Genomic DNA, 23,955 nt, shown 5'->3' on the forward strand with positions numbered 1-23,955 from the left:
CAGCTTGTTTATTTCTGAGGGATAAGAAGAGGCTGAGAAATGCTTATTTAAAATAAATCACTTTTTCTTACATAAAACCACACATAGTTGACCTCAGAGAAAAAAAAAACAGATCCAGGAAATTTGGATTTGGGCCCTTTAAAAAACACAAACTGCATCATCCATTAAAAAGAGAGTTTAATTAGTCCTGTTTCATTGGATTTAGTGCAAAGTAATACGAGAAATGTCTGATAAAAACTATTGTACTCCTCAACTTTACTGAATGTGTTTGGGAATACTTGGATAGTGAGAAAATACAGCCAACCTCTAAGACCTCTAAGTGCCTGAGGTGCCAGAATGTAGCTTAATATGTAGCTAACTGTTGCATCATTTAAGGTGGAACGTGAAAATTTGAACAAGAAGCTAGTGAATGAGAAACTGACTTCAGCTTCGCCACTTTTTAGTGTTTGACAGTTTCCCGTTGCAGATTAAACGTATTGGGAAACCAGCTGGAGTGATTATAAATGCAAATAAGTCCATTCCATTCTATTACTAGCGAGGCAAGATTGTTGTGTGGCCAGCAGTCTGCACGCCAACCTTCAGGGTTAAAGGGTGAATTAGCAGTTCTACATTAACTCCAGCGTTTAAGACCATTTATTATTAAAACTGTGTTGAACGATCAGCAGAGCTTTATTTTACTGTAAAGGAGGATTATTTTATTTTTACCTACAAATCTAATTCTGCTGTGGGGCCACAACAGGGCAGTAAAAGAGCCGCATGTGTTGACCCCTGACTTAAGAGAATATTTGAGAACTTCTTAAGTTTTTTTTGAGAATTGCGTTCAAGAACACTTTATGAACTTCTTAGTTTGTCTTAAAAACCTTCACAAGATTTTCTTCAGAAAGCTTTTATAAACGTAGCCTCTGCTTTTTTCCTAATGCTGATAAATGAATAACGTTCTTAATGACTATTTTGCCTGGAAATCAAATGCAATGAAAGGTGGTCTTTTTCACAGTACTGTAAACAGAAACAGCCAACTGTAGTGAAATTGTGTACAATTTCTAAACAGCGCAGATCTGCTTTCATCCAAATAACAACATAAGTGCGCGAAAGGCTGCGCGAAAGGTTAAAGGCTGACTCAACGGTCTTTTTGTTTTGCTGTAGATCCTTGAAGAACCCTACTTGACATTTCTTTGCTCCACTCCACACTATATTCTACCCACAAGGACTCGTTATGCAATAAACGATGAAGGCCAGCTTTTCTATTACGACAACTGAAAACATATAGGCTCATAAACAATGAGTCCATTAAAGTGGCGACTGAAACAGAGTTCTAAAGATACTTCAGCTGTCATTAGTACATTCAGCGCTGTAAAATAATCATTTCTTGAAACAATGAACTGAATGAACTGCAGTAGTTGCAGAAATGGAATAATTTTGTTTACCAGCGTAATTAATTATGTGCACTCCGTGTTGTGTATGAAAGTATGATAGAGCCATTTAATTATCTGCCATTTGTAACATTTATCCTTTGAAAGCACAGGGCAAATCAAAACAATTATGCCATGACATGTCTACTTTTCTAGTTCCGAAGCACTCCCAAGTACATTATATTAATGAACTTTTAATTAGCAGCTGGCTTTTATTGTGTTTCCGAAGCTTTTAAATGCACAGGTACACAAACAACAAGGTCAGAAACGAGAAACTTCACAATCAGTTCTCACTGGATAAAACGAACACCCGACTGGAGTACTAAAATCTATTATCCGTCACTGACAAAACGTCTTTTATATCCCGCTGTAAGACTTTAATAAACATCTCAAAGGAACATGAACAGTATTGAGACTCATCTTTTATGCAGAGGTGCCAGCGTTTTACTCCGCTTGTGGATTGTTTTTCAACAAATATTCAGCCTGAAACATAAAAGAGAGTGAGATTTCGGTGAAAGAAACACCTTCATGCTGAATCCACACAGATCATACATTCTACCTCAATACTGTACATGCTACTGCTCTGATAACGAGGTTAGGGACGAAGAAAAACTCACGAGGAAGTCCACTGGATCTTCTGGGCGGATCCTGCAGCATTCGATCAGGCCCTGAGTGAGGGTGGGCATCACGTCCCTCATCAGGTAATGTCTCAGAGGAACCGAATGATCCTCCAGCAGCTCATCCTCCTGCCTCTTCACCTCATCCAGACGCTGAGACTGAGAAAAACATGCATACATGCATGAGAGAAAATCCAACGATCACTAGAAGAAAAACTTTAAAGATCATCTCATTAAATCGGAGATGTACAATGGAAAAAAGCAGTATTTTGGCAAAAAGTTTTATCCCAAATGTAGTTCAGACAAAACAGATCAAATTCAGACCTGACGGCTGCTGCTATTGTTTTCATTTACTATTACAATATTACTGTTGTTTTAATCCATTTTTATGGATAACAGGATGTCTCGTGGTGTCAGAAAACCCTTAGATTAAAAATTTAGATTAAGAATCCGACTTGGTTTGAAACAAATGTGGTCTCTTGTGTTATGTGTGCTTTACCAAAACATTTTCAATGTGAAAAGTAAACACTTTTTGATGTTTAAACGTTAAACATACTTTAACACATGCTAAATGTATCATTTTAGAAACGTAAGCATATTTCAATTGAATTGACTTGAAATTGTAGTCAAATGCATGTTTTATTTGTGGAAAGCATTTCCGTCCCTTTAGTGATACTGCAGTAGAATATAAAAAGCATCATTAAGCACAAACCTCAGTACACACAAACAGATTATTAGGAGTAACTAAACTTAGCTTATATACACTTAAATTATATGTAAATAGTGTGGAAATACATCTCCTGTGCCTACAAGTGCTTTTCTCCACTAAACTGGAACAGTTTATGTTGCGATGAAGGGAAGCAATTGCTAAGACATAAATTCCGCCACACATGAAACATGTTTTGAATGTATATTCTTGAGTGTACTTACATCAGATTGCTAGTTAGTTTGAGTTATATTGTAACTGAAGTGTGTAAAAGCATACTTTAAAAGTTATTGCTTTAAAATGTACCTAAAAAAAAAGATATAAGATGATGACAAGTAATATTTTTTTTTAAAGTACGCTTCAGTACGGTACAGAACACATTTGATTGATTACAGCTTATTGAAGTGTAATTAAAATGTTATTTAAAATATACTAATATATGTATATATATATATATATATATATATATATATATATATATATATATAATTAAAACATACTTTTAGTATTCTCTGTATACTTCAAGTATACTATTGATGTACGCTGATGTAAAGTATGCTTCTTTTTTGCAAGGGATGATGCTGCATTATGCACAGTGCTAATTGGTGGGGTATGAGCTTCTATTACTTGTTAGCTGCTGGTAGCTCCAGGGTCAATCTAACAAAGCAAACACGTCTTGGCTAAGTGACCTCATTTGGGGTAAGCAGTAGGGTTGGGCCGATAGACGATGTCATCGTCCCATCGTCGAAAGGCTGACAGACATCACAGTGTTGATCCAGCATGGTGATGCCACACCCCCCTCCCCATCTTCACTGACAGCAGGGCGCACTCTGTCTGCTATCAGACCATGTGAGCGGAGTGGAGCGGCAGACATTTCCAGTCCTCGCTCAAAGCGGTTCTGTTTCCCTGTTCCTTGCTCAGAAGTTATAGGCTGAAAGCGACGGCCCAATCTGGAAAACTGCTGAAGGTAAACAATGCACGTCCTTTTAACATGCTCTTCTTTATCATTCTCACAGCAAAGTGGACGACACTAGACTAACTCATGTCACACAGAGGGAGTCAGTGTGGAAAAAAAGGACTGTCTGTGTCGCGGGACGAAGTGATACTGGAGCGATTTCGGAGCGAGCGAGAACACTGACGCTCCGACTTTGTGAAAAGCTGCTCTGCGCTCCAAGCAAAAATGACATCCCTCCGCTCCCACTGTGCGCCGCTCACATGCTCTGCCTGCTAGAATCCCAGTGTCTCTGCTATAACATAGAAAACGATATTTCTAACGCATTACTTACCCAGAGATCTGATAAATGTCGTCGCTATCGATGCCGCTGAATCATGAGTATTTATAGCACCTTTGTAAGACTAACACTACCACCTACCCCTCCCCCCCCTCCCCCCATCAATGAGAGCCTTTACATGCACTCAATATCGGATCATAATCAGATTCCTGCAGTTATCTGATTATTCAAGTGGTCATGTAAAGAGCATACTCCGATTTCTTAGATCAGAGTAAGGTCTGGAAATCTGATTAAGAAATCTGATAAAGAGAGCTGGATTTTAGCTCAGTAATCAGATTTCTCAGTGCATGTAAACTCTTACTCTGATTTCTTTCAGATTTCTCAGTCTGCGCATGTGCGAACACAGTCCACGTTATCGGACATAAGCAAGCAGTATTGCCACGAGACGCAGCAAAACGAGTGATGTTGAAACCAAATACATGATTGACAAAATGAAGAATTGAAAAATTCTCCATCTTCTAGATGATGTATGTTCATATTTTCAGGTAAAGTGACTCGATGTTTAAGAAACAAAAAAGCAGCGGCACGAAGTTTGAGTTTTACTTTACGTTTACATCACGTCTTCTTCTGCGAGTTTATTGGCTATTTGCAAAGCAGAAATCTGATTACTGCCTGACTCATGTAGACCCGGAGTTTCCCTATTATCTGATTACTCAAGTGCAGGTAAACGCGTTGATCAGATTACTGACAAAATCTGAATTTCTGCAGTTTTCGATTATTAAGTGCATGTAAACGCACTTACTGTCATGCAGTGTTTCCCTGTAGACATCATCATATGCCAGTTAGGTGGACATCGCCCCACACTAATTCCTGCTGTTAACCCGACTGTTCTAATCATATCCCATTGTTACGTAAAAAGCTCTGCGCTCACCCATTCCTCCCAGCGCTGTGTTCTCTGTGCGGTCTCCTCAGCCTCCCTGCGCTCCATCTCAGCCTGCCGAGCTGCCTGCTCTCTGAGCCTGATCTCCGCCTGCCTCCGCTCCTCCTGCTCCACCTCCTCTGAGCTCGGCCCATAGTTTCTGGGTTTATCCCACACTTTTAATGACCTTTTCCATCACCAGGAGATACTCCAGGTCATCATCACTTGTGATCTCTAGAGTGAAAAAAAGAGTTATATTATAGTACTATTACTAGAATACTTACCAGTAATATGCTAATAATACGTCATTACAACAGAGGGGAACCCGCAAGGCCTTCAAGTTATCATGTTTATTGTACACTCTGTAGGTGTTGTAGTAATACTTGTATTTCAATGTTACATTTTTGGTTAAAAAAAGAGTTAAATTCTTGAAAGACAAGAAACTGTCTAATCAATTTTTTTTTTTCTCTGTGTTCTCACTATGTAGATCAAGCCAAGTGAGTTCTTCCATTGGTTAGGACTTCAGGAGCTGGACTGAAGGCCTAACATGTCAGATTAACCACTAACAGTGGACAGTGGAACTGACTAATCACACTCCAATGCGTGGGGCCAATGCTGTAAGAAAAAAAAATCACACTTTTTTCCACCATTTTGGAAGTTCTAGATACATCAATGACTGTAAATACCAGTAGAAAACAGCAACATCAGCTATATGCCAGGACTCTTTACTGCAAAAGTCACTGTGAAACTGCTATATGGTAAAATATATGCTATTATGTCTTTTACAAGCTTCAAGCGTCCAGATTTAATCTAGAATGGTCAAGAATCTTGAGAATTGTGGTTAGATTAGCGCTAACATACTACTAGAATCTCATAGGGGTGCCAGCAGAAATTAGCATAACTGTAGAGGTGTTTTTCCTTTATTGTTGCCTGAGTTTCAACATTTATGTCCCGAACTGTAGGCCTAACTCTAACTGGCACAGTTCACCACTGCATTAAAATCATTTTAAAATTTACACTATATGAATAAATTAGGGTTGTGCATTCCAACTAATTTTGAGTATCAGCACGAGTTGAAATTTCCATTTAACTGCGTAAAAGGGGAAAAAAAAACCTCATAAATTCATGCATGGTTGGAGGTTTAGTCTTTTAGATGATAGCTCTGTTGTTTAGAGGCTAAATAAAAATCAGTAGCACTCAGCATTCAGCAGCAAGCCTGACAAGACTATATTTGAAAGAAGCAGATGAGCTATCGTCTCTGACTTTACATCTACAAGGTGGACTGACAAGGTAGGAGTGTCTAATAGAGTGGACAGTGAGTGGACACAGTGTTTAAAAACTCCAGCAGCACTGCTGTGTCTGATCCATTCATACCAGCACAACACACACTAACACACCCACCACCACCGCATCAGTGTGACTGCAGTGCTGAGAATGATCCACCGCCCAAATAGTACCTGCTCTGTGAGGGTCCATGGAGGTCCTGACCACTGAAGAACAGGGTAAAAGGGGGCTAACAAAGTATGCAGAGAAACAGATGGACTACAGTCTGTAACTGTAGAACTACAAAGTGCACCTATATAGTAAGTGGAGCTGATAAAATGGACAATGAGCGTAGAAACAAGGAGGTGGTCAGAATGTTATGCCAGATCGGTGTATATTTGTGTATATATGCGTGTGCAGCATTGGGCATTTGTCATTCAGTCCTACCTATATGCTCAGTGAGAATCTCAAGCTCATCAAAGTAGTTGAGTACAGTTTCATCTTCTGAGTTATTCTCTCTGAAGCTGACCAGACGATGCAGGAACTTGTCCTGGGAGTAAGACGTCCCCTCCACTAAGCTCTCGGGCAGGTTCAACACGCGCTTCTTCAGGAACGCATCAGTGGCGTCCAGAGAGAAGACAAACTCTAAACACACAAAAAAAAAGGGACCAGTCAGGATGATCAAGTTCCCCAACTTCACCATCAACAGCCATGCAGTGCAGTGATAAACAATTCTTAGTAAATCTACTGTGTTTGTTTTTGTTTCTGTTTATCTAATCCTTACTTCAAAAAGACATTTCAATTATTTATCTAAGTCCCTGAGTTCCGCCAATCATTTCTATCAGCAATAAACAAAACTTTCCAAAAACATCTGACCTGGGATGATTTTTTTGTTGTGTGGAGGGATTTTTGACCTCACGTCTTCCACTTCATCATCATCATCATCAACTGCATAATATAATACACATTATTAAAAATACTGTAATGAATTTAACATCAGTGAATGAATGAATGAATAAAGGAACGACTTCTTTTCCTCACCAGAAAACAGCTCTTTAGCCTGTTCATATGTCTTTGGAAAGCCGTCCAAAACAAAGCCTTGATTTCTACATGGCTTTGACATCAGTTTGTCCTTCATGATGCGGATGATGTACTGGTCATCCAAACGGCCTGAATAGAGAAGTGACACATATCTAGTAAAGTTGTCTGCAGTCGTTTTGATTCTAGTTTTAAAACCATCTTGAACATCTGTAAAACAACTACCTAAAACCTTCTGAGAGTGACAGTACATAACTTTAATCAGGAGCTTGGATCTTTTAAAGGGCCCATATCATGGAAAACCAACTCTCCATTGCTTTTTTACAGAACAGAGGTTGATGTAGTATAGAGAGATGGATGGATGGATGGATGGATGAATTAGACAGACAGACAGACAGACAGACAGACAGACAGACAGACAGATAGATAGATAGATAGATAAATAGATAGATAGATAGATAGATAGATAGATAGATAGATAGATAGATAGATAGAGCAAGACATATAATTGCACATAAACTTACATATACTAGCCAGAAATAAAAATATGAATAAAACAGACATAAATTAGGCGGAAATAATAAATAACAGACATAAGATTTCAGTATGAGAGAGTAGGAATTAAAGTACTAAATTGCGTGGTATGAGTGGTATGAGGGAGTTACAACACAATGAGTATAAACATAACTAGGAATAGCAGCTGTATTTACAGCCTAAAGTGCACAGTGAGTGTCATTACAGTAGTGGTTAAGATTTACTGCACAGTGTGTAAACACTGTTTCAACTGGTACCATTCACTGTCCAGTCCATACAATCCATATGTAGAAACTAAGCAAAAACAGCCACTTTAGTCTTTGTGATGTCACAAAATCCTTTGCATGTACATATATTCACCTATTCAGCCAGCTGTTTAGCTCCGCCCACACATACTGAAGTTATAAGGAGTGTTTCAGCCTGGACTGCTTTTTTGAATGAGTGAGATACAGGGCAGCCAATCAGAACAGAGGTCATTTACGTATAACAGCCTGTTCAATTCTAAGAGATTAAGAGAGGTTGGAAAATGGCCTTGTAAAAATAAATCATGACTGTTTTTAGTACATAACATCACACAAATGCTATAAGTGGACCTCAGGGGAAAAATAAAATACAAGCAAAATGTAATATATAGTGTGTATATAACACACCCAGTCATTCCTAATGAGTTACTTGCAGCCAGGATCAACAAACAATCATGATCAGCTTGTTTCCCTGTTGTGTTTTTATTACCCACTGTTTTCCTTAGCAAGGAGAGAGAGACTAGACTGCACGCCAACGCTGGAACTGTTTTGATTGTTGTTTATATTCTGCTTCGTCCTTGTGGACCAGTAAAGAGTGCTTTTTCCACTCTAGTCTCCCAAGAAGGGAAATGCATGTTGTGTTTGTTTCAGTGTCTCTGGTCCTGCATGAGTTCTCCTTGGGGTTCCACATGTGCTACACAGATAAAATGATCTGCCATCTTCACTGGATACAGTCAATAAAATCCTGGAACTGTTTTTGTTCACTCCTCACTCCACTCCTACTGTAGTCCTAAACACCCCGCTTACTTTCTGAGTGGTGGGGAGTGAATACTAACATGACCTCACTCTCAATTTTAATGCCTCTTGGTTAAAGGGGAACTCCACCAATTTTTCAAACTTCTCATAATTCAGTGGTTGAGATGTAAACTTAGTCATTCAGGGTGGGTTGAAGTAAAATGGTTATATATATATATATAAGGCTAGATTTAGTTATACCTCACTGGTATAACTAAATTTAGCTTGTTGGAAAACTTCAATTTCAAAAATACTTGTATGAATGTCAATAATCAGCTGGCGAAGATGTATTGATCTATTGTTTTTTAAAAAAAAATGACCATATTCACCTGTAGTGTCTCCCTTTAATTTGCCTAAGGTGTAAAATATATCTATCTATATGAAGAGAGCAGGAATACGGGATTCGCTGGAAACATCTCTTTATTACCTTCATTCTGCTCCATGTTCTCTTTCAGGGTCTCCAGAAACTCCTGCGCTTCAGCTAATGATTCATCGTTCTCATCATCGCCCTCATCTGCACGGACATACGCCTCCTGTGGCACGAAAAACTGAATCAACAAAGCCATCAAACATTCATACAGAATTTTTTTTTTTGCTAAATTTGTTTAAATGGGTGAGGTCAAATGAGGTCACAGGTGGCATTATAGTGGCATACTAGGTTAGCGAGGGTCTCAGCGATGGTCTCTTTGAGTTTGACATGGTGCAGTTTGTAATGCTTGCATATCTTTTCAGCTACAGTGCTCTTGCCAACAGCAGGAGGCCCCAGAACACAGATGCGGACAGGCTGGAAAAACAGGAAAAAAACAGATGTTAGACCCTGTTTACACCTGGTCACTTCATGTGATTAGCATCTGGATTGTATCCTGATAAGATTTTAGCCTCATGCATTTTCACTTAGTAGTCAAATGTGTCTCTGGTTAGTCGGACTGCAATCTGATTGCTCTCTGGGACGGAACATGCAAATCCACTCAATAAGCGGCAACCGGTTACCAACTGTACTTCTATTCAGCCTCTTTGTCTGCAGTTTGCTTTGCACAGTAGTGTCTGTTATTGCTATTAAGCATTTCATTTCATCTGGTCCCCAACCATGAGCGTCTTGCATGATTATGTTCCTCAGAGACACAGATCACATGCCCAGTAATGCACTGCATAGGGAGGAGTTTGGGTAGTACTGGGAGGAGTTTTGGTTGCCGAATGTGTCTTGGAGAGACGGATGTGTTTATGCTGCTATAACGTGGCTCAAATGCGTCTCAGTCCGCCCCCTGAAGTGGTTTGAGTGATCAGATTTGTATCTGTTTTAAATGCGTCTTGGGTGCGTTTACACATGAACTTTTATGTGGCTTAGCCTAATCCAGATATGATCCTGATACTCAAGATGCATAAAGAGAACAGGTGTAATCGGAGTCTCAGAGTGCAGCACTGTAACTGTTACACACGTGCACTACCAGTCAAAGGTTGAATATACCTACTCACAGCTCACAGAACATTTTTAATACTTAATTTGTCTGTTTTCTCATATTTTCCACAGTTTACAACAATAATGAAGACACCAAAACCATAAAAATAGTTTCTAATGGAATTAATTCAGTCAGAAATACCAGCTTTCTACAATCTGAAAGATCTTTCAAATACAGCCGAGAAATGCAGCTACGCTCTGATTTTTGAGGGCGATACTTTACCGTCTTCTGTCACCTGCCTCTTCATTACCCAATGAAACTTCAAGAGAAATGCCAGCAGATGAAACCAACTACTACACATTGTTTAAAGAGCCCAGTAAAATATACAGTAACACATGCTGTATGCTATTTCTTCAGCTGTGTCTCTGTTTAAGGGGGTGTAAATTGAATGCGGGGTGTGAAATGCACTTGGCTTTCAGTAAGTTGAACAGTTTTTAGCTTTTGCAACCCAGCGTTTAATCACAGACTAGACAAGTGCTCGGAATTCTCAATTCGATATGCTGTGATATTAAACACGCACTGAAATGTATCATGGACACTTTGAAACACTGTTAGTCCTATTTAGTCAAACATGTGGCCGTTTTACATGAGATTTCTGGTGAACACTCACACCTGACCAGACTTGGAGAAATGCTTAGCCTTACAAATGTATGTACGCTTGCATCATCAAAACTGTGTGTTTATGAGCGAAAGTCATGAAAGAAGACTAAACTTAACCTTACTTAAGTAAGAATTGGGCTTTAAGGGTGAAATGAGTGAATGATTCACTGTATATCTGGAACATATATAGTAAAAAAAGTTTACTCAAACATCTGCAACAAGCTTAATTTGTTCAAAGTCTGTGTGACTTGAGCTGTGTAATATTTAACTCAGCGAGAAAATACTCAAATTTCAAGAGTATAATATAGTATTACAGTAAATACTGCTTTATAGTAAATACTGTGTATGCATGCTGCTTTTGAAAAAATGGCACTCATATCTTTATGACATTCAACACATTTTTAAAACTTTTATTGTTTTTTTTGCAGTATAGCATCTTGAAAATACTATTCTGTCGCATTCTTGGCTGGACATTCCCCTCACCGCCTGCAGAGGTCACTCTCTCCTGAGTTTTAATGGCTGGCTGCTCATCTAAAGCATGTTTTCTCATTACTCTCTCTATATATAGCTTGTATTACAGCTAGGGTCTTTGCAAAGTCATGCCAGATCATACCCTGCAATTGGAAGCCTTATTACTTACCGTTCTTTTTCAGGTTCGTTGACCTTCTGCTTGTCTACTGGCTTTTTCTGATTTTTGAGTTTCGTCTTTGTTTTGGTTGCCTCGGACTGTTTGTATTACTCTCGGGCTGTAATAAAGTCAGCTTTCGTTTGGATCCACTTTCATGTCTGTTACTTGACATTACATGTAAACTATTATAAAAGGATAGATAATTTAGATAATTATCCTAATACCATTTTCATGCCATTACATGCCTATTACAAAGAAATAGTTTTGGCTGCTGTATATTTCATCATTCACATCAATGCTTTGAAGCATATCACTCACAGCGTATCATTCACATCAGCAGTATTTTTTTCTATTTTCGTTTTGCTTTTACTTTAGTTCCAGTTAGTCTTAAAGGTGTGTTACTAGTTTTACATACATACATACATCATCTAAACCGCTTATCCTTCTGGGTCGCGGTGGGGTGCTGGAGCCTATCCCAGCTGCCATTGGGCGGAAGGCAGGATACACCCTGGACAGGTCGCCAGTCCATCGCAGGGCAGACAGACAGACATACACAATCACACACTCACTCACACCTAGGGGCAATTTTAGCATGTCCAATCAGCCTGACTGCATGTTTTTGGACTGTGGGAGGAAACCGGAGTACCCGGAGGAAACCCACGCAGACACGGGGAGAACAGGCAAACTCCACACAGAAACGACCCTGGATGCCCGGCCGGGAATCGAACCCAGGCCATTATTGCTGTGAGGCAACAGCGCTACCCACCGTGCCACCGTTACTAGTTTTAGTTTAGTTTTAATTTAGTTTCAGTTTTAGCTTTTCGATCATAATGTCTCTAACATACAATCAGGTGTTTCTAAACTTTTGACTGGTATAGTAGATCGTGTTTAACGTGAAAGACTAGCAGGTTTGACCTGTTTGACCTTCACCTACCAGCAGTCCTCTTGTAAGCTTGTATTCCTCGGTGACTCGTTCAATGTTTTCAACAATGCCGTTCTCACAAACCCAGTGGATGTTAAAATTCTCTTTCAGAAAAACTGCCTCCATTCGAAGATCAACAAATAAGGAATCAATGTCTGTTTGCTGAAAAAGAAACAAAGATTCTTAGAAAGCCGGTCAGCAAAAAGCTAATACCTGTTAATAGATATCAAAACATGTGCAGACCAGTAACTACAGTAACTTCTAACATGCACAAAAAGGCACAAAGTAGTACAACTTGCACTGTAATTAATATTCCAGAATAACATTGATATTAAACTTACTGTCAAGTCCTGTGTGAGATAAACATCCTCCTTTGGAAATTTCTGGATTTTTCCTGGGCCAAAAAGTGCTACTGCCTATTGCACAAACAGAGAATAGGGCTTGAGAGCACTGATAGAAAAGCAAGAAAAAAAACATCTCTAACATGTTGATTAGGAAAACCCACCCGGACGATGTCCTCAATGGTATTTTTTGAATCATCCACAGCAAGAAAGTACTGAGGTTTGGGCTTATGGTCAATTATGTTCTGGACAACACTTTAGAGAAACAGACAAAAACCTATGTAAATATACATGTGAATCACATAAAACACCAACACATCACCACAAGATTCAGGGCTGTTTCTTGCTATAAGCCAAATAACGATCAGTTAGTGCCCCCAAGCCCCCAAGAGGACCTGTGAGCATGCAGTACTCATATATGTATTTATTTCTATACACAATTTAATATATTGTATTTCTCATTTATACAGTTTGATCTGATTAGAATTTCTGTAGAATTTCTGTGTAAGTTTTGGGGATTTGGCAACCTCAACGTGTTGTGTTTTGTACTCCTTCCCCAAGTGGATGAACCTGATAATTGCGAGTGTGTTGGAAGAGCATTCAAAGAGAACTCAGTCAAAGGTTGGTGAAGGATGTTTCGTCCAAGGATGTGAGTGAATTATCTACTATTGTCATCACATGTTCATCAGTATAGGGTTGATTTTGCATTTGAGACCTAAACATCGAGCCATTTGCATGTGATGTTTATAGGTAAAGATGTATGATGTTGTCCAAAAAACTCCCAATATGACACTTATAACTTTTAAATTATTATTTCAGGCTGTGCTGCATATTTTAGCCTGTTTTTATCTCCTGATTCAGCAATGCTGCTTCTTTTAGTTAAAAAAAAATCTTACATAGTGCAGCTTTAAAAATGGCTTTGAATATATCAATAACTTCCAAACACTACCGACCCGGCCAGATCCTTGATGTGAATAGCAGGAATGATATTGGAACCCTCTCCAAACACGGGCACCCTCGGAACCTCCCCCAGCCAGGACGTCTACAGAGAACAGAGACAGACACGTACAATAACCAATTAAAGGCATTCAGTAACAAGAGCTAGTTTATTAAATATTCCAAATATGAAGTACAAAAAGACTGATAAGGCAGCCTTCAGGAAATATTTACTTATTCATATCAGACACATTATGTTTTTATATTCTAAAAGCAGCTACAAACATTTATATGTAGTTTGGTGTATTATTAGCTGTATTTTTCTATTGTTCTGTTAAATTCTGAGATATTTTACTATAATTATTTATTTTTGTTTCTCTTTCTAGTTGCTTTCTTTTGTTACACAGACAAGATATTCTTTTAAAGTTCTTTTTTTCACACACCATATATATTTACTGTTTCTTTTATTTTACTGTTTTATTGCAGTGAAGTGATCTGGGCTGCATTTTTATGGATGAAAGATTCTACATTAAACAAGAAATTATTTTTTTCATTACATATTAAACAGTCAATCATCTACATACTGATAAGGTGTGAAAGAAGAAGCTACCTTGAAAAAGAAATGAAACACTTGCTCTTCCATTCCGTACTGCAGTCCAGAGGCAACAACATATGTAGAGAACTGGGACGGATTCTGAAATTCATGATAAATACCGTAAATACCAAACTACAAAGAAACTAGAAACAGTTCTTACTGACTACTGGATTGGGAAAAAATGTATATTGTGTGAAAGCATATGAATTAGAGCATCAGTGGCCGGTGGCACCAGATGTGCGTAAGTTCAAACATAGGCTAGTGGCGGCGTAAATATTACCAAGTTCAGGTTTATGTATTACTAAATCAAAACGAGTTGCACCACACAAACTAGCTTTAACATTGAGCTTAGTAGTTACTAAACCTTTATATGTCCCCCTAAGCAGCTGTACATTTTAAGGAAACCATCAGAAACCACATAGAAAGCACACAAAGACCAAAATCATGACGTTTTGGTAACTAAGCTGAAAATTCTAAGGACCATACTGTGATTTTACTTACAGCTCTAATCATCATCCAAACATGAAGCTAAACACACAGCTCAGCTCAGTGAGACTCAGCAGTTGCATTACTGGCTAAACTGAGGCTGCTGCTGTGTTGGTCAGCCAGAAACCATCATTTTAAAAAAATTGCATATTTGGTTGTCTCAGAATAAACAGATGGTGACTATAGATAATTAGTTTTATTCAGTTTAACTTGTACACATCGTTCTCTTCTAGGATTTGTGGTAAAGGCTTAGTAAAGACTTCACACACAAAGTAGAAACCTGTGTAAAACCAGTGCAACCCAGCCCAGGAGAACAACCATTCACCCATCCCACTAAACGCAGGCAGTGCTCACAGTTTTCCCCAGTTTAACCACAAGCTTCTCCAAAGCGATATGATCGTTAAAGTTGGGATGTGCTTTCCGTCTCCTGTAGTCCTCCTCCGTGAAAGGAATCTCTGGATCATCCTAAAATAAAAACATGCTTAGTGTACACAGTAAAGACTGTAATGTGTTTTCTGATTGACAGAGAAGCTACAGTAGCAAGATTTACACACAGCTTATTAATCCTTTAATAATCAGACTAACAGATCAGACCCCACCCTCACCCAAATGTCACTGGATCCTCTAAGGTTGTTAGACACTAATTGAACTTAAAGCTGCACTATTTAAGTTGCAGAAGAACATTTTGTAGCGTGGGTTTTGTTTCAGACCCCCAGGAGCGGCTGAATCTGACAATTGTGAGCGTGTTGAAAGAGTATTTGAAGAGAATGTAAGTCAATTATCTACTATTGTCATCATATCTTCATCAGCATAATGAGGAGTTTTGCATTTGAGTCCTAAACATCGAGCTGGACCTTCCTGAGCCTGTGTGTGTGACCTCAATTACTATTTCAGGCTTTGTAGGATGACTTGCATCACATTTTAGCCTGTATTTTTTTCCTTCCTGATTCAGTAATGATACTTCTTTTAACAATTTTAACAAAAAATCTTACATAGAACAGCTTTAATTAAATTTATTGTATGTTGCAGTTACTTTTATTACAAGACACAGGGTAATCCTGTTTCAGATTAAACCAAACATAGTGTTAAGAGCTTTTCCAAAGGCAGCCAAAAGCACTAACATTACTGTCTATGCATGGATTTGAACCACAGTCGCCAGTCTGCAAAGCCACAGCATTAGCCACTACACTACTTAATCACCCTGTAGTGACCACTTATAAACCTATTTAAGAGCGTGACAGCGTCTCATATAAATCTCAGTTTTTGACAATAATGAAAACTGTAGTTATTAACATCCTTTATTGCTATAACTATGTTTTTTCTGTTTTTAAAATAACTACATTATGGAATCTTAAAGAGATTATTAGTGTTTTATTGGTGGTTTCTTCAGCGCTGTGGTGATGCATACAGGTCGGAGTAGAACCAGAGACAGTCGGTACTACATCAGAGAGGCACCCAAGAACTACAAATCTCATGAAATTCAAAATGGGCATATGTTTTTCAAAAAACAATAAAATTTCTCAGTTTTAACATTTGATACGTTGTCTTTGTGCCGTTAACAATTAAATATAGTGTTTAAATGATTTGCACATCATTGCATTTTGTTTTTATTTATATTTTGCACAGCATCCCAACTTTTTTGGATACAGGGTTTTACACGAGACAAAATGTATCATGGATATTTTCATCCAAGTTTAAGGGAAATGTAAATATTTTATTCAGAATCTTTGACAGGAATTAGTTAATTTGGATAAATGTCTCTGCATGTAAATACAGCTGTGTGCTTAGTAAGTTAATACGGTCAGTTCAGTCCTTACTGGATCAAGCGGCTTACTCAGCGCCCACGTCATGACCGTCGAGATCAGGACGAACATCTTGGATCCAGAAAATGCCTCCATTTCCTTGTGAAGAGCTACAAACGACAATCGACAAAAGAGAAAATAATCACCCTCGAAGATCTTTACTCATCTAGGATGAGGAAGAGGGTGGGCAAAAATCACGGCTGACCCCTCACATACCCGGTCACTCTCTCTTCCAACGGTTTCCATTTCAGTGGAGAACGAAAGTTAGAGCTCCTAAGACTCAAACTAAGCGCCACCTCCACAGCTTCTTTCCCCAAAACATCATCCTCCTAAACTAGGAGCCTCCTCACATCTGCTGCACACTGCTGCACATGCACTGTATTACATACACTGTACTGTACATAACTACTGTATATACCATAATCCTTCTGAACAAGTGCCTCTCTCACTTTCCTCCTGTAGTCAATGCACATTAACTTGTTTCACTATATGTTTGTTTTTTTAATATATATGTTTACATTTACATTTATATTTATTTTTGCAGCTCAAATCAGACTGTATATATGTACCTCAGTACATATTTCAGTATTTGGTTGTATCTGTATCTCCCATTGCACTTCCTTTATCTTGCAGATTGTTTGTGTATTGTGTTTGTTGTCTATGTTACATTTATACACAGTATATCTTTTTCGATGTTGATTTTATTGGATTACATTTTATGTTGACTCCTGCACCAAGAGAAATTCCTTGTACACCTTGTAAAGGGGAATTCGATGGTTAAGATGTTAACAAAGTCTTTTAAAGCTGTTGATGCCTCTAAATGCTCCTTCACAGAAAGTTATTACTCAAAATGTTTATGAATACACTGTCTGATGCCTGAGACATTGAGCGCGTTTACATGTACTTAATAATCTGATAACTGCAGAAAATCCGATTTTTTCAGTAATCCGATCAATGCGTTTACATGCACTTGAGTAATCAGATAATGGGGAAACTCCGGGTCTACATGAGTCAGACAGTAATTGTATTTCTGCTTTGCAACCAGCCAATAAACTCACAGAAGAAGACGTGACATAAACGTAACGTAAAACTCAAACTTCATGTTGTGGCTTTTTTTAAAAACATTGTGCCACTTTAACTGAAAATATGAACACACATCATCTACAAGATGAAGAATATTTAAATCCTTGAATTTGTCAAACGTTTTGCTGCGTCTTGCGGCGACGCTGCTTGCTTATTTCCGGTATTGCTGACTGTTTTGCACATGTGCAGACTGAGAAATCCGAAAGAAATCAGAGTAAGAGTTTACATGCACTGAGAAATCTGATTACTGAGCTAAAATCCAGGTCTCTTCATCAGATTTCTTAATTGGATTTCTAGACCTTACTCTCATCTGAAATCTGAGTGTGCTGTTTACATGACCATTTGAATAATCAGATAACTACAGAAATCTGATTATGATCGGATTATTGTGTGCATGTAAACGCACTCACTGTTTTCATAGTTTTGAGATAAAGTTTTGGCAAAACATGCAGAGTGATGTATGGCAAAGTAGTATGAAAGAAGCCTTATTTTTATTTTTTTCAGATTATTATTATTTTTTTTATCATTTGACCATTATCACCAATACATATAAAATGAGATAAAGAAGATGTGTAAGTTCACTACTTACTGAACTATTTCATTTCGAAATACTTTGAATTTGTTTACATTTTGGACATTTTTGGACATCAGATATTTTGGTGGAATTCCCCTTTAAGCCACAAAACCACTGAAACAACCAACAGAGCAATAAACACATAGTCAGAGATACCTGAGACTGCCCAAGAAGCTTCCTCTATCTGATCAGCATGCTCGGTTATGTTATAAATGATGACATCAGACTCCATCAGGTGATGGAAAAGCTCTTCATGTGTTAAGTTCTGCAAAAAACAGATTTAAAAAATTAAAATTAAGTTAAAATACAAAGAAAATAACCTAAAATAACAAAATGCACTCACTTTTAAGTCTGGAACACTTGGCTAAGACAACATTAAAAACAATTAACACAGAACATGTTGTCCTGAAATGGACACACAGACGCGTGTCTATACTCATTTGTTTGTGAGTGGAGCTGCATAACCTTCAGGCCTGCATTCTTTACTCACTGTATATTCTGCTGCAATAAAACTGGGTTTCTGCTCCTCTGATTTGGCTGAAGTAGTTCCAACAACCTGGAAAGTTCCTTGTTTGGATTTGTTTGCTGGCTCATCTTGTACTGTTTCCTCTTCCTCTGAGTCTGGATCTGCCTTGTCGATAAGGGACGCTCCAACAACACATGAATCTAAATACTGTAAAAAAAAAAAGAAAGAAAATAGAAAAAGAAAGCTCATGAGGTGGATAGTAACCAGCACATTTACTTTTACTTCCTTCAAGTAAATTTGCGAAGAAAGGATTTATTGTGAAGAACAGAACAGAAGTTAAGCAGATGAGTTAGTGAAGTTAACTAGAGGAGTTAGTGAAGTTAACTAGAGGAGATAGTGAAGTTAACTAGAGGAGTTAGTGAAGTTAACTAGAGGAGATAGTGAAGTTAACTAGACGAGTTAGTGAAGTTAACTAGAGGAGTTAGAGACGTTAACTAGCTAGATGAGTTAGTGAAGTTAACCAGATGAGTTAGTGAAGTTAACCAGATGTGTTAGTGAAGTTAACCAGATGTGTTAGTGAAATTAACTAGATTAGTTAGTGAAGTTAACCAGATGTGTTAGTGAAGTTAACCAGCTGTGTTAGTGAAGTTAACCAGATGAGTTAGTGAAGTTAACTAGATGAGTTAGTGAAGTTAACCAGATGAGTTAGTGAAGTTAACTAGATGAGTTAGTGAAGTTAACCAGATGAGTTAGTGAAGTTAACCAGATGTGTTAGTGAAGTTAACTAGATGAGTTAGTGAAGTTAACCAGATGTGTTAGTGAAGTTAACTAGATGAGTTAGTGAAGTTAACTAGATGTGTTAGTGAAGTTAACCAGATGAGTTAGTGAAGTTAACTAGATGAGTTAGTGAAGTTAACTAGATGTGTTAGTGAAGTTAACCAGATGTGTTAGTGAAGTTAACTAGATGTTAGTGTAACCAGATGTGTTAGTGAAGTTAACTAGATGAGTTAGTGAAGTTAACTAGATAAGTTAGTGAAGTTAACTAACGCTAGAAGAATTAAAGTTAACGTTAGAGAAGTCAGTATTCAGTATTCAGAGGTCAGCGGTCAGTATTCGTCTCTGTGTCTAATGAGATCGACCTTAATAATCTGTAAACGTCTCTGAGGATGAAGAGGGTGTGAGGTACAGTGTAAACTGTGAGGAGCGGCTCACCTGTGCGATGTGTTTTGATGTGTAGGTGTGAATATTGTTGATGAAAACCCGTTTAGAGAGCCGGACTCGCTCCTCTCCGCCCGCCATGTCTGTTGATACTGGGTTGCTTAGTAACGAGCTCCGTGGTGACGTAGGGCCTATGGACGCGGGGCGCGTGTCTCCGACGACCACAATGTGCGGGTCCGCATTATTTAAATAAATAAATAAATAAATAAATAAATAAATAAATAAAGAGAAGGAAGGAGATCGGAGCGAGTCTGACGAGGAACAGAAACAGCTGCGCTCTGCACTGAGAGGCTGAGAGAGTCTTTACACATCTCAGCGGCTGGAACCTGCGCTCTGACGTCACCGCGGAGCACAGAGGAGGCGCTGATTTCTGCTCTGATTCGCCGTTTAATCCCGTTTCTGTAAAACACTGACAGCTATAATTAATGATAAGTGTAGCGATAAAACTGAGGGATCATAGTTTCCTTCAAAATCTATGTGGACCTCAGTGTTTCCTGAACTGATATGGGAATATTGGCGTTTACTATCAATCAGTATTGCGTACAAAATAAAACTAAATAAGCATTTATTTACGATGATACATAGAATTACGGCTAAAGTTACTTTGGAGAGATTCAGATTAATTACAGATCATATCTATCTTTCTATCTCTGTATCCATCTATCTATCTCTATCTATCTATCTATCTATCTATCTATCTATCTATCTATCTATCTATCTATCTATCTATCTATCTATCTATCTATCTATCTATCTATCTATCCCTTTGAGTCTCTTTTCTGAAATGGTTGAGTTCCTGAATGCAAAGTTCAAATGAATTTGTTTTTGAATGTTTCTACTTTTTTGTAGAAATATTATGCCTCAAAATAAGATATATAATTGATATAGTGTTAATTTGAGGTATAGTGGTGTGACGTTAATCCCAGTTTAACAGGCTAATTATACTGCCTGTGAATAATAAAGCTATGAGGACTTGATGCTTATTGGATGAATTTGTGCTCATCTCTGCGAAGCGCCCTCTGCTTGTCTTGTAAATGTTTTTGTGTACAAGTGTCCGATTTGTTATACTTTTCTATCTGGAATAATGATTCAAAAGTTTAAGGGGAACCTGCACTCTAGAAGTGATTACTAACTGAACAGGGTAAAAGGGGGCTAACAAAGTATGCAGAGAAACAGATGGACTACAGTCTGTAACTGTAGAACTACAAAGTGCACCTATATAGTAAGTGGAGCTGATAAAATGGGGTGGTCATAATGTTATGCCTGATTGGTGTATATATATATATATATATATATATATATATATAGATTATGACATCTTGAACATTTCAGTTAGCTCTCCAGCTTTCTCTGTAGCTATACCTAAGATACTTAACAAATTACGAATTTCATTTATAATTAATTGCTTAAAAATTTAATACAAAATCTGAAGGACCCCAGGAGCAAAAGAGCAAAACATCCACTAAAAGAATCTGAAAGCAAAGGCAGGTGAAGATGAGAAGTGAAGACACCAAATATCTTTTGTTTAGTTTTTTTTTTTTGGAGCTTTTGGAACTAATAAAATTTTTGACAGACTTTACCACGTGGTTTGAGGATAAAAAAGCCTATCATAACATACATTCAAGAGAAACAACTACTTTGTTATTAAAATTAAACCACAGACAAATAAACAGAGCTAATAAACAGATCTAACATACAAATTCCTTTATGCAGTGACTGAGTTTTACCAGAAGGTGGCAGCAATGCTTCACTGACCAAAGCTGCTCCAGCTTCCACAGTGGGTTATTGGGAGTGTTCAGGTGGGAGAACGTTTCTCGATAATTGTCTGAGAAAGAAAGAGTGCACATTTATGTTTCCAGCCATGCTGGAGTCCTGATAACATGTTGATAGGGTGTCTCAGCACCTCCGTCAGCTGGCTGTATAAAAATGAAGCCAGTGGCAGAAAAAGAAACAACAACAACAACAACAACAACAACAACAAAGGAACTAGAGGGATACAAGAGGGTTTGTTTACATACAAAACAATTTTATTTATTTGAAAGCAGTTTGTTAAAAACATCACAGTAGCAGTGAACAAGATTTTATCAACAATAAATTATTATTATTATTATTATTTTTTTATTATTATTATCATTATTATTATTATAGCTGTTGTAGTTATTCTCTATAGGCACGTTATAAGTGCAAAAAAATCAATCAACAGCTCAAATGGTGATTTAATATGAATGTTGCAGATAATACACTGATATCTTTGGATTTTGTAGATTATACTGCATTGTGTTAAAAGCAATGTAAAGGGTCCTGTTATTGTCACAAGCTCGACATCGTCACAATCGAAGAACCCTTTTTGGTGCTATATAGAACCATTGTCAAAAAGGATCTATATGACACCATAAACAACACATTCTCCATCAATCTGAAGAATATTTCACCATGCACAGAACCATTATAGCATGTAGACAGAGCTTCGATGTTCCTGAAGAACCATCTTTTTAAAGACTGCACTCATGTAAATATTCCGATTCTGAAACTCCAGGTTAGTTTTTTCTGGTTTAACACATCTGATTCAGTTCTTTAGTTGGTTTACCACTTCAGGCAGCTGTGACTGCATAAATGATAATAATGATAAGAAGAAATTCCTGATACTTCATACTTTATATTTCAACACACTCAAAATCCCATATAAACTCACCCATATAAACATTCCAGTGCATTTAACCATTTCACATCACACTGACCAATCGCAAAATAATGACTAACACGCCTCTCAGCCAATCACAATTGTCTCAAAGCACTATTTATTCCTTCAAGTGAAGTAAGAAGGCGAATAGAACTCCTTATAAAAAGCCTGCAGTGAGAACGACAGTGGCAGTAAATTAGCCAGCACTGAGTGCGTTTACATGTACTCAATAATCTGGTCATAATCAGATTTCTGCAGTTATCTGATTATTCAAATGGTCATGTAAACAGCACGTTCAGATTTCTTAGATCGGAGTAAGGACTAGAAATCTGATTAAGAAATCTGATAAAGAGAGCTGGATTTTAGCTCAGTAATCAGATTTCTCAGTGCATGTGAACTCTTACTCTGATTTCTTTCGGATTTCTCAGTCTGAGCATGTGCGAAACAGACTGTGGTACTGTTAAAAAAGCGTGAACACCTAAGCAAAACACCTTTGGAGTGGCGCTGAAACCAAACATGAAATAAAGGATTTAAATATTCTTCATCTTCTAGATGATGTATGTTCATATTTTCAGCTAAAATGTAGCGATGATTTAAAAAAAAAAAACAAAAAAAAAACAACATCATCATGAAGTTTGAGTTATACGTCACGTTTATGTCACGTCTTCTTCTGTGAGTTTATTGGCTGGTTGTAAAGCAGAAATCCGATTACTGTCTGACTCATGTAGACCCGGAGTGTCCCCATCATGTGATTACTTAAGTGCATGTAAATGTGTTGGTCAGATTACTGACAAAATCTGATTTTCTGCAATCATCAGACTATTAAGTGCATGTAAACGCACTCACTGTTAGACTAAGGGTTGTGGACAGGTGTTTCTGAGGAACGTAGGATGATGCATTTTAATCTGCCTCAAACATCTGGAGGGTGGAGCTGCTTTTATTTACTCCCTGAAGCTGAGAATGTTTTGTACTAAACTCTGGAAGACCAGCTCAGTGTCAAAACTATTAACAGGCTCTGAGGGAACCCTTTACACAACTCTTTATTGCCACTGCCGTTCTCACGGCAGGTTTTTTTTATAAGGAGCTCTATCAGAGTAATCTACATTTTATCTAGATCTGTGTATTTTAATGGCTTGTGTAATGCTAATCAAGTAATAGAACATGAGAAGGATTCATTATAACATAGGTTCTCCAGTGTTCTACTGCATTTTTACAGCAAATCCGCAAAATAAAGAAAAAACTGACACAAACACTGAAAAATCCCCAAACACTGAATCAAATCGTCACTGTTCAAAGAAAAATATGATGAAAAAATATGAAAAAATCTCCATCTACATTGTTTGAACACAGCAGCTGCCCTTTACTTTGTGAGCAAATTTAATGATGAATGGACCAATAGAAATGCTCCAAAA

The 23,955-nt window shown here is 37.8% G+C and overlaps 1 protein-coding gene across 1 annotated transcript; it reads right to left on the minus strand.

The window, feature by feature from the left end:
- Positions 1–1,711: 1,711 nt before the first annotated feature.
- On the minus strand, positions 1,712–19,948 carry ak7b (adenylate kinase 7b). Its single transcript, XM_036593404.1, is given in 19 exon segments — positions 1,712–1,892; positions 2,027–2,185; positions 4,896–5,051; positions 5,053–5,117; positions 6,594–6,791; positions 7,023–7,094; positions 7,188–7,316; positions 9,183–9,288; positions 9,411–9,539; positions 12,375–12,524; positions 12,704–12,778; positions 12,868–12,958; positions 13,657–13,745; positions 14,250–14,333; positions 15,075–15,185; positions 16,538–16,632; positions 18,336–18,444; positions 18,670–18,852; positions 19,858–19,948. Coding segments are annotated over 19 exon segments (2,127 nt in total). The 5' UTR covers positions 19,945–19,948; the 3' UTR covers positions 1,712–1,853.
- Between the last annotated feature and the right edge of the window lie 4,007 nt (positions 19,949–23,955).

Source organism: Colossoma macropomum, unplaced genomic scaffold (assembly GCF_904425465.1).
Source record: "Colossoma macropomum unplaced genomic scaffold, Colossoma_macropomum, whole genome shotgun sequence".
Lineage (NCBI taxonomy): Eukaryota > Metazoa > Chordata > Actinopteri > Characiformes > Serrasalmidae > Colossoma > Colossoma macropomum.